General features: G+C 37.2%; 2 protein-coding genes across 2 annotated transcripts; one reads left to right on the top strand and one right to left on the bottom strand.

The window, feature by feature from the left end:
- The first annotated feature begins 1,099 nt into the window (after nucleotides 1–1,099).
- On the top strand, nucleotides 1,100–4,277 carry LOC126975780 (transport and Golgi organization protein 2). The gene is made up of 6 exons (XM_050823820.1): nucleotides 1,100–1,120; nucleotides 2,088–2,198; nucleotides 2,391–2,514; nucleotides 2,812–3,033; nucleotides 3,172–3,270; nucleotides 4,059–4,277. Exons 2-6 carry the CDS (start codon nucleotides 2,159–2,161, stop codon nucleotides 4,180–4,182), a joined length of 609 nt encoding a protein of 202 aa, XP_050679777.1. The 5' UTR covers nucleotides 1,100–1,120; nucleotides 2,088–2,158; the 3' UTR covers nucleotides 4,183–4,277.
- A 2,845-nt stretch (nucleotides 4,278–7,122) lies between these two features.
- On the bottom strand, nucleotides 7,123–7,917 carry LOC126975786 (zinc finger protein 593 homolog). Its single transcript, XM_050823826.1, has 2 exons — nucleotides 7,706–7,917; nucleotides 7,123–7,597 (listed from the first exon to the last, which is right to left on the bottom strand). Exons 1-2 carry the CDS (start codon nucleotides 7,815–7,817, stop codon nucleotides 7,263–7,265), a joined length of 447 nt encoding a protein of 148 aa, XP_050679783.1. The 5' UTR covers nucleotides 7,818–7,917; the 3' UTR covers nucleotides 7,123–7,262.
- Nucleotides 7,918–12,371: the final 4,454 nt, after the last annotated feature.

Below are 12,371 nucleotides of genomic sequence, written 5' to 3'. Positions count from 1 at the left end.
TAGTCACTTTAGTCGACGTTGAAGCTGCCACTTTACCTTCTTTAGTAATTTTCGTCACGGTCTTTTCAGATATTCCTAAAAGAAAATTAAATTTTATAAATTATAACACAATTATAGCACATTACTCCTATATTATTGCTTTCAATAGGTAGAATATAGCTAGTTCTACTTTTGTAGTGCAACAATTATTATTTAGTTATTGACAAATGACAAATATTTCAGACCCTGACTATTGTCAGATTTTTGTACCTAGGTACTTTATTAAAAAGGTCAAGTGAATTAACACTAAAAATAGTATAGGTAATTAGAATAAAATACAATAGGAATATTAGAATGTTAAAACACAATAATTTGAGTTTAGTCGTGGACCTGGTAATCAGGACCCCAATTCTCGAATTACCCGATAAGCATATCACATACGATATAATGTCCTGTCTCGTTTGCGCGCACGGAGAAACCTGCATGCGCGATAGTGACAGGACGTCATATCACACACGATATTTATATCGGGTGGAGCGAGAATTGGGGCCCTGACACTGGCAGCCCTATTTGACTTACCTGTAATGGCGGCGACCCGAGCTTGTACACATCTTAATGGAATAAGTGGGGCCTCGTTACGTTTTTCACGCTCACAAAAGTCTTTCACTTCCAACACCATCATTCTTTCACCACTTTTTAATGTTTTCGGCATGATTTATGACAGAATCTCAATTTAACTTGTGAAAATCTGGAGCAGCGGCACACCGTGTTGACACTTTTGACAACCAGTGCTACCAACATGACGGCATAGGAACTATTTGACGAAACGCACTTTATCATATATTCGACTATTTTGTTAGTTTTGGTTTAAATAATATGTATAAATTAAGTATATATATATATATATATATACTTAATTATATATATATATATATATATATATATATATATATATATATTTTTATGGAATAGGAGGACAAACGAGCGTACGGGTCACCTGGTGTTAAGTGATCACCGCCGCCCACATTCTCTTGCAACACCAGAGGAATCACAAGAGCGTTGCCGGCCTTATATTATATATATATATATATATATATACACATATAAATAAATAATATAATATTGGCAGCTCTTATATTAGGTACGTCATTAGTTGATTATGTTGGTATCAAGATTTGGTACAATACAAAACAAGCGACTGTAGGTACATAAGTCGTATCTCATTACTTCATAAGTTCATTAGGCACATAACATTTAACTACACAGTTGCAGTTTTATCTTTAATAATATTAAAAAAATTAAACTTAGAAAGGCAGTGCTTTAGAATTATTTTGCGCGGTTGGAAAACAGATGGAAATGCCCCAGAAGATAATATTTATTTCACTTTTGAAACATAGTACTTATACATAAATAAACAGAGTTAACAACTAGCAGGTATTGTCTAATTGTTGCCAAGTTAGATATAATGATATCTTTATCTTAACCTAAAGTCCATCTGGAATTATTGATAATAATTTCTTACAAAATGTGCATAATATTTATGTACAATGGGTCACTTGATTCAAACAGTGATTACAGTCTCATATTAGCTAGTAATAGAGATGAATATTATGATCGTCCATCACAAAGAATGGGCCCATGGGATAAAGACCACAATACATATGGAGGTAATGTATTTTCTGATATAAGTACATACCACTTTTTATAATTTCAATGAAACACCTTATTGACCTTATACACATTGACATTTATTCTCTTCTTGATATGAACTTATCAGTTGTCTCCCTCTGCCTGTTTTTCTTTCAATGATTTTTTTTTATAAATCTGTCATATCTGTGTATTTCTGCAGTGGTTGTCTTGCTTCTCTCATTTCTTCTTTGTGAAACCTTTGTATCCATTAAAGTCCATCTTATTATTTTCATACATCTAATCAGCACAAAATCTCAAAGACTTACAGGTTGCACATCACTTTCCAAGTCAAGGTCCAGGTTCTGCTTCTGTTCATTCAGCTTTACTCCATACATAATCTATCTTTGTATTTCCTTATGGTGTTTCTTGACATGTAGGTATTTTTGATTTTATATCTGATGTGCATTATTTGATCTTAGGTATAGATTTAGCAGCACCATGTCAAGGGACTTGGCTAGCATTTTCTAAATCATATAAAAAGTTTGGAGCAATGCTAAATATTCCAGGGACTGCTAAAACAACTGAAACCAGTAAGTATATTATACCAGCTCATGAACCACAGTTTATATGTAATACACTCACCTAGAAAATATAAACTCATCTTTTACTTATGTATTTACTTGTGTTAAAGATGAGTTCAGTTATGTAAGTGAACTCTTCTTCTTCTTACTAAGTTATGAGGGACCACTAAGACTTGTGTGATTTTATATATTATATTCTAGGTAGAGGCAAGGTGTTAAAAGAATATATCATGACCGACATATCAGCAGATAAATTTATTGAAGATATAAATGATTATTCACAGAATTGTAACCAGTTTATCTTGGTGTCTGTAACCTTTGATGGGTAAGCTATGCATAATTATTATTTGAGTGTCTTGTGTAAAAATCAAGATATATATACTATGCCTAGTTTATTATAGGTTTGCATGTAGGAGGTAGTTTTCAAAAATAGGATCAACAACTCAAAACAGAGCCCAATGGATTAATGGAATCTCCATTGCTTTCTCATACATCCAAGTGACATTGATTTGTGCCAATTCTCTTTAAGAAGAGTGGAGTAAGTCAATGCTGTTAGCATGCATAAATGTGAGTCAATTTACAATGTAATGTAGATTATAAGAAATTGTATTATGATTTTCAGAAATCTTACCCCAGTAATTCAAACATACAACAATGTTACAAATAGGCTAGATACATGGAATGAAAAGTATGTGGGATTCTCCAACACTGTTCCTGGTACATGCCTAACAAAAGTTAAAGGTGGTTTGAAGATGTTTCAAAATGTTTGTGAACGATTTTCTAAAGAAGAACAAAGGGACCAGTTGACTGAAGAACTGTTTAACATTTTGAAATGTAGAGAAAAGTAAGAACTTGAAATTACATGTTCATTAGTAAAGGGCACAGAAAAATATTTGAGTGAGGGCCTACTATAATCCGCATGTGTATTGGTATAAGCCAAAGTCAGGTATGTATTGAATAAAACACAAAATATTTTTTGCAGACATTTGCCTGATGAGGTCCTCGAACTAGCCAAACCCGATAGCTATGAGTTGTTTAGTTCCATCTTTGTTGCCATTCCAAAAATCAGATATGGAACAAGGTAAATTATTTTTCTAATCTCATCTTAGTTTCTTTCCTACTTCTTTTATTATCGACCGTTGTAATTGTGCGTTACCAAATTTATTGCGAGACCTAGTCTCTAAGTTATGTTGGGAGGAACTCAATGAATAATGATTATAATAACCTACCTACTCGGAACACACCACACATTGGAATTATTACGAGTATCAATGAGATCAATCAATGAGAATTAAGAATCATTAAGAATATTCTAGTGTATCTAGTGTTTGTGACTTAACCGTTATTGTAAGTAAGCAGTGCTCAATGTCTCTGCCAAAATTCGTCCCTATCTGTTAGAGGTGTGAATCTCATAAATAATGATGTAATACCTACAATTAAATTAAAATATAAAATGGCCGCTATGCAAATAAAAATTTGTTTCCTTACAAAAGTACCGAATTACTTTTTTTATGGAAAAAGGAGTTTGTCCACCTGAACGGAGTGTACACCACCTGGTGTTAAGTGATCACTGCCGCCCACATTCTCATGCAACACCAGAATCACAGGAGCGTTGCCGGCCTTTAAATTACCTATACCTATTTACCTTTGTAAATTATATAATAATTAATTTGGAATTGGTGAGTGAACCGCTCATGGACATCCGCAACACCAGGGGCCAAGAGATGCGTTTTGAGAGATGAAAGAGAAGAAGTTTCTCGGAAAACGCGCCGTTGTAGAATGCTATACGTCAGCGTGATGCGGGTGAATTATATAATAAGTACTTCATATCATAAATCTGTTTTAAACGAATTGTGTATATCTTTACAGAACACACACTTTACTGCTTGTTACAAAGTCTGGTCATGTCAATATAATTGAATCAACAATGGAGCCTCCTATTGACACAAGCAAACCAAATTGGATTAAAACCAATTATGAATGTAAATTGTAATTTGGAACTGACGTTATAAATTGCATTAGAACAATTCAACTGCTTAGAAATCGTAATTGATATTGCTCTTTGATTAAAATATATTTTGATGTTTGTTTTGTTATTTTATTTGAATGTAAATTATATTTATTAACCGGCCAAGTGAGATTTTGAGATCATAGTAATGTTCACATTTTTTGGGTTTGTTTTTTTTTATGGAAGAAGGAGGGCAAACGAGCGTGCGGGTCACCTGGTGTTAAGTGATCACCGCCGCCCACAATCTCATGCAACACCAGAGGAATCACAGGAGCGTTGCCGGCCTTTAAGGAAGGTGCACGCGCTTTTTTTGAAGGTACTCATGTCGTATCGTCTCGGAAGCTTATTCCACAGCTGTGTAGTACGTGGAAGAAAGCTCCTTGCGTCGACAGAGACCTGGTAACTATCGGGATGTACCTATAGTTAGCAGAGGATCTAATAAGGATGGCATGTGGTTATCCACATCTGCGAGCCGCGTTGGCGACAACTGATTGGGACAAACCCGACGCCAATGCAAAATTATGCACAGATCGCCCTGCGTTACTAACCTAACTTATTTTAAATTCCGTTCAGTCTATTCTCATTAGAAGTAGTAACACTACGTCACGCGCGAGACGTACGGGAATACGAGGCAAGAACTCTACCAAAATTATTAAAAAAGTCAAGTTTGTACTACAATTTTGTTAATTTAATGGGGCACTTATCTGAAATACGACACTGCATGCTTTTTATGTTTAGATATGCTGTTATCACAACGAAGAGCGGTTCGAATCATCGACCATCACGTCATCTCCGATCGGCTTGATTCTTTGGCATTGCATAGAGATGTGGGTTCTCTCTGCATCTTCTACCGCATTTATCACAGGGAATGCTCAGAGGAGCTGTTCGGGTTGATTCCAGCGGCCAAATTTCACCACCAGACACTACGTACAAAGTACCACCGGCACCACATATACGTCTGGCATTCCACAACCGCGCGTTTCGTTAGAAATTTCTTGCACAGCCACTTTGTGGAATCAATTACCGGCTGCGGTTTTCCCGAACAGATACGACTTAAGGACCTTCAAGAAAAAAGCGTTGCCGGCCTTTCCTTAAAGGCCGGCAACGCATTTCTTGACACACTTGATGTTGCGGATGTCCATGGGCGGTTGCCTCACCTCTCCCCATCCCGTGAGCCTCTTGCCCGTTTGCGCCCTCTTATATATAAAAAAAAAATTTGGACTGTTTTCCACTCAACACTGTCTTTGAGAAGAGCGGTGGAAATACAACTGAACTGGCAGTTTTCTCTACCCGATAGACACATTGGCAGTTTTGCTTCAGACAATTTTTGAGCATAATTGAATATAGTTATTTTATTTTGTGTATTAATCCCAGAAGTGAGGGTTATCACTTTAAAAACATAACATATTTTAGAATGACAAGAGCGACATCTCAAGTCAATTTCCTAATATGCAAATATTGGGGTTGAGCAGGTTATCAACTGTAAAGTAGATCCTGTAGATGAAGCCACAACCTGAGAGTTGAACAAAGCAAACAAGATTTTATAACAAGATGTTAGCTCAGTTGGTAAGAGTACCGGCATGGAACGCCAGAAGTTGTGGGTTCGAGTCCAACATCATTCATTCAAATTTTATAAGTGTTTATTTTATGTCAATGGATTAATCAGATAAATCTTATGTTTATTTAAATAAGGCAAAGGTCAAAGGTCTTATCTTTTATTTACATATAAACATTATGTCCAGTTATGAACAGTAAACTGTGAAGGTATCACAAACTCTTTATCCTGTTCCAAAACGCAGGCTAACAACTTTGGTACATTTAATATAGTACCTGATAGTATATGTGGAAACTTTTGGTCTTTTTTCTCCATATATGTAAACAATAATCTTTTACTTATAAAATCTCCACTCACAGATATATGTCCAACTTCCACAAAACTCTGTAATGAAACTGAATACATTTCTATAGCCAGTCTCAATGATTCCCACATTTGTAATTTATGAGCTGGGACATAACATAATCGAAAATTAAAATTTAATGTACTATATAAATCTATAACAAGTTTAATAGTTTCACTAAGTGATGTATCAAGTTGCTCACTATCCATTGTGGCTTCAAAAGTTTGCACACAAGTACTTTGCACAACACTATGCAGACTTTGTTTTTCAGGGGTGGGAATGTACTGTCTTCCAACAGAAAAATACCTTAAAGGAAGGCTTTGTACCAGTGATAGATTTTTAGCATGGTAAGCAAAGAAGGAAAAAAGTGATGAAGCTCCTGTTAAATGCAACCTCATGTCAGTACCACCTTCATCACCACTGTTTTGTAATGTTAAACAGGACTTAGGATCTGTGGGATCTGTGCCACAGCCTTCAACAATAAGGCTCTTTACAAAATCAGTATTTGAAAATTGTGTGAAATTATGGTTTCTCAAAACTTTACTAAAAAAAAATTGTGATCCTAATTCAAATACTGCTGCATCACCTTTCAGATAATAATTTAAATTGTTTGTGTATTTGAGTAAATTCAACTTTTCACCTATGTCAATGTGACTTTTATTTTTGATGTCTGGTTTTAGATGCTGATAAATTAATACTGGTTCCGTTGATGGTGTTAGATTATGTAAAAGATTAGGTAACTCTAAATATTGTAGCATTGCTGCCTCTTCTGCTGACCACAATGGTGATTTTAATATTTTTAAATTATCTTTTATTAAACCAATTTGCATCTTAAGTTTATCAATATCCTTACTATCTGGTTGGGTTTTATACAATTCACTGAGTTGCTTTGATATTTTGTCTTTCATATTTTCATATTTATGCCCATTATTTTTTAAGTCTTGGTAGACATTCCAGAGTTCTTCCAACTTGTTTAAATCATATGATGATTGTCTTTTGCTTAGCATATCTTGTAATAGTTCTCTATCACTGGAAACTTTTGTTAAATCAATATATGGTATCAAAAAAACATAGTTGTCTGTAGCCTTTGGTCCATTTATAAATAAAGTGGAACATCTTACTGACTTCTTTGATACAAAAAAATGTTTTGACAAACCAGTTATACTTTTAAGTAGCATTTTCATCAATTTTCTTCTTTTTAGGTACAGTATCCTCTTCAATTATAACGTCACCATCTTTATCAACAATCTGTGTATTTTGAGTGACGATTTTTCTTTTACTCGGTAATTTGAAGTTACCAAAACCAGCAGCCCTCTCAGACTCCTCTATAGTATAAGGCTCTAATTCAAGAGCCTTTAATCTTCGCTTATGAACTTTTGTTTTAAAATGCTCTTTTAGTGCTTGCTCATCAATAAAATAACGCGCACAATGTAAGCAGTAGTGTTGAGCTGCACCAGGTAAATCCAAATCTACTTCTTGATTTAGAAGTATTTCAGCTTTTTCTGTAATAGGTACATAAAATATATTATATATTTCGACATTTAACCTTAAATCTAAATGTCAAATATGTCCACGTGACAAACACAAACAGTGCAGTGTGAGAGTTGTACCTTCTTTTAGATCTCCATCAATTTGGTCCAAGTCCTTCTTTCGATTACGCACTCTCCACCTTTTCTTTAAATGTGTATCACCGTGATGGTATTTCTTACGTTTATAGGTCATATTAAAACAAATCAGTAAGAAAACAATACCAGTTTTCACTACCTACAAACTCAGTTTTCTAAATTATAATCATAGAACTTATGGTTATCACATGACAGTTGACAACAATCATAATTTTAAACAAATTGTCAATGAAGAATCTGGCATTGTGTCATGTTACTACTTCATTTTTAATAGTTGGAATTTTAGGACCTGGTAACTAAGACTGTTTAGTATTAATTTCTAATATAGTATACTTGCACAAGTATACGACATTTGGGCTTGTATCTTCCCCCACGAAAAGGTCAAATTGTGTGGTTTTATGAAACCACGGTAAAGGTGAAACTTTTTATCTATGTAATATAAAACTGATGACTAGGTAGCGTGGTCTCTGATCTTAGCCTGTTCCTTGTGGAACGAATAAAAAAAAAACGTGGGGCACTCGGGGACTGCCGCGGTATTTTTTATCAACTTATGCAATTATAATTATTTATTTATGCAGTATTTTTTTTCCTTTGTTTTTTTTTTCTTTGATATTAATTCAAGTTCAACTTTTTGAGCGTGGTGACCGATAAGAAAACATTTTTTTTTTCTTTTATTAAATAAATGAGAAGTTAATATAGTTCAAAATATTTTTATTATCTTACATTACATGTAGGTTATTCAGGAATATTTATCATTGAAACTATAGGTTTATGGTAACTGAAATAAGAAACATAAGTTTCAGACTTGATATCTTCTAATTTTTTTTATTTTATGGAATAGGAGGACAAACGAGCGTACGGGTCACCTGGTGTTAAGTGATCACCGCCGCCCACATTCTCTTGCATCACCAGAGGAATACTTCCACAAGAGCGTTGCCGGCCTTGAAGGAAGGTGCACGCACTTTTTTTTTTAAGGTACCCATGTCGTATCGTCCCGGAAACACCGCACAAGGAAGCTCATTCCACAGCGTTGTAGTACGCGGAAAAAAGCTCCTTGAAAACCGCACTGTGGAGGACCGCCACACATCCAGATGGTGGGGATGATATTATTATCTTAACTTGTGGCGAGTCGTGCGAAGGTGGAATTCGGCGGCAGGAATCAGGTTAAACAGCTATTCGGAACACTCCCCGTGATAAATGCGGTAGAAGACACACAATGAAGCGACGTCTCTACGCAACGCCAAGTGATCTAGCCGTTCGCAGAGCACTGGGTCCTCGACAATTCGAGCTGCTCTGCGTTGCACGCGGTCAAATGGATCGAGCTGATACTGGGGTGCGCCAGACCAGAGATGACAGCAATACTCCATGTGTGGCCGGACCTGCGCTTTGTAGAGCTCTAGAATGTGGGCCGGCTTGAAGTATTGCCGTGCTCTATTGATGACGCCCAGGAAATATCTGGAAAATACCGCGTCAATGGTGGTCCCATATTTTGTTGTGGGTTCTTATGGATCATTATTCATTTTCAAATTCAATATTTTCGAAAGAAAAGTTGTCAACCGCTCTGATTTTTATCAGCGAAGTTGATGTTGAAATCGCCAGCCAAAATAAGTGGAAATTTATTACCATTTGTACCAAGTATTTTCGACCCTTCTTCAGTGTAGGTACTCCAGTAAAGTGCGATGATTAAAATGCATTCAATGCATGCAATGGATTCGGAGAAATGTAAATAATAATAAAAATTTTAAAAACGTGATAAAAAAAATAAAAAAAAACAAGACGTACTTCAGGCTCGAACCTGGGACCTTCTGCACAAAAAGCATACCTACGTGATAACCGCTGTTCCACAGCAACTGTAATGACCGTGGCGAAATATATATATACATCTAGTAAGTGGGGTGTTAGGTTATTTTCGTTGCGGAATTTCTGGATTCGGTCTCCACGCTCAAGGCCTGCGATAGAAGCTATGCAATAGCTTAAAAATTGAAATCTTTTTTCACATAATAGACATTTAACTAAAAATGTTTGGAATAATATTCCATTAAGGGTATAAAAATCGCTTTATCAATATTTTTATTGAACTCTGTGTCTGAGCCCTGGTTAAAAATATTGATTAAAAAGGATTAAAAATGATGAAATTTTAATACTTTTGAATACTTTCAATTCTTTTTCATGTATATATAGATCTTTCAGTGCAAAAATCGTAAAGACATCGAAGCATTATCTGTTGAGCGTTTAGTGAAAATATCTGCAATAGAGATAAAAAAATAATTGTATGTGTATATAGACCGCCGCTTGCAAATTTTGAAATATTTGAAAAAGCTATGGAAGATGTGTAATCGAAAAAGAAATTAGTTGTATGTGGCGTGTTAATATTATAAATAACTGCTGCTTAATGCTGCTGTTTAAAGATTAAAAATAGCAAGGACAAAATAAAAACAACTTGGATAACTATAAATGAGGAGATCGGTAAAACCAATAAGAGAAATAATTTGGTCAAATTAAAGATTGGTAACAGAAACATAAAAACAGATTCTGAAATCGCAGATACATTTGAAAAGTTTTTTACTGATATACTGGTCTCTACGACAAAATATCTAAATTACTCACCTATATCTGCAATGATACTGCTACAGAAAAACGTATCTTTATGTAATACAAACTTTAAATTTAAGCATTTAGATCGCATAGAGATTATTTAAACGTTTAGACTAATTAGCGTTAAGAAAACTAAAGATCTCTGGGGAATCTCTGTTAACGTAGTGAAATCTGTAATAGAAATTGTAGCCACAGACTTAGCTTTAATTTTCAATAAGTGTGTGGATTGCGGTATATTTCCAAACCTAATGAAACAGAGCTTTTTTTTTTTTTTTTTGAGAGGAGGAAATACTGTTACGTATTTACGCCCCGGAACGGGGCGTAATATGTCGGACTCGAGTGTCCGCGTAAGCGGACACCCCATACCGACTAAAACCTCCTCTGTGCTGTTAGCAGCTCTGGCTTTCACAGCGAAGTAGGACGTGGGCCGTGGAGGCCGCAAAGACTACGCAACAACAGTCGCGGGGCGTCTCCTAAGGAGACTCGAACCTCAGACCGGCTGTGTGCTTGTGGGAAGGAGAGAGAATGAAAATGAAGATGAAATGAAGATGAAAGATGAAAAGGTGATAAGAGCACACTCGCCGGCGAGTGTGGTGATGTTTTGTGTAATGTATGTAAGTGTGTATGTATGTGTTTATGATTGCATGTATGTGTGTTTGTATGTATGTACGTAGTGTAAATGTTTGTGTGCATGTATGTTTGTGTTTGTTTGTGTCTGTTTGTGGAGTGTGTTTGTGATTGTGTAAGTGGTGTATGTCAGTCCGTCAGTCAGTCCGTGTGTGAGTGAGTGTAGTGAAGCGATTACAGGACGAGGACTAACGTCTCGTCGGGTATCAAAACAATGTGTGGTGTATCTAGGGTGCGGGCCGCTGGCCATCGTCCGAGTGACGAGTGCCAGTGGTTTGCGGTGGTTGACCGCGCCTACGCCTGCGAAGGCGGTGTGTGCGTGTCTGTGTCGGTGTTTGTGTGGGTGTCGCGTTCGCGATGGTGATGTCGTCATCCGGGTCTACCGTTACATGTCTGGGACGTCTTATTGGGTTGAGACTATGGTGAAGGGGGGTGTACCCGCATGCCTTCCTAACCAAGATGTTGGGATGGTTAGGCGCCTTGTCAAAGAAGCGTCGCGAGATCTCTTTAAAGTGTTGAGCTATTGTCGGAAGCTCTAGGTCGCGGTGAAGGTCAACGTTTCGGATGAACCACGGGGCTCCGGTTGCCATGCGCGTGAATTTATTTTTCACTACTTGCAAACGACGTAAGTAGCTCGGTCGGGTGTGCGCGAAAACGACGCTTGCGTATGACAGTATGGGCCGTACGATGGTTTTGTACATCGTCACTTTGTGTTTGAGCGGAAGTTTGCTTCGCCCACACACAAGTGGATAAAGGCGACTGAGGACAAATCGGGCTCTATTGCATACCGTATCAATATGTTTCTTGAAGTTCATATTGCTGTTGAACGTGACTCCTAAGTATTTGTAATCCTTCACCCACGGTATAGGTGTTTCATACAGTTTAATAACGTCAGTCGGTTGTTTTTTAGCGCGGATGCTATTCGCGTTACCGAAGAGTACCGCTGCACTCTTGGTGGGGTTCACTTCAATCCGCCATTTTCTGAACCAGTTGCCTAGTTCATCGACGGCGTCTTGAAGCACTTTAATGTTCTTGCTCAAGGTTGAGCGGTTGGAGCCGAAGTAGAGTGCCGTGTCGTCAGCGTACTGAGCGAGCTGGACACTCGGAAACTTGGGAATGTCGCTCGTGAAGAGCGAGAAAAGAGTGGGAGAGAGGACGGAGCCCTGTGGCACGCCAGACCTGATGGGTCTGGGTGAGGATAGGGTGCCCTCTACTCGATATCGGAAGGAGCGATCGGTAAGGTAGGCTCGAATGATGCGCACGAGCCTGTCTGGCACTCCCAGTTGATACAGCTTGAATACTAAGCCGTTGTGCCATACCTTGTCGAAGGCCTTCGCGACATCGAAAAAAACGGCTGCCGTGGTAGCGTGAAATTGACGCCGTATGAGAATGTACTCGGTGAGTCGGTGAGCCTGCTGGGGACATGAGT

This window comes from Leptidea sinapis, chromosome 37, assembly GCF_905404315.1.
Source record: "Leptidea sinapis chromosome 37, ilLepSina1.1, whole genome shotgun sequence".
In the NCBI taxonomy this organism is placed as follows: domain Eukaryota; kingdom Metazoa; phylum Arthropoda; class Insecta; order Lepidoptera; family Pieridae; genus Leptidea; species Leptidea sinapis.
Note: the sequence above shows the minus strand (reverse complement) of the source record. Positions and strands in the feature narration are given on the sequence as shown.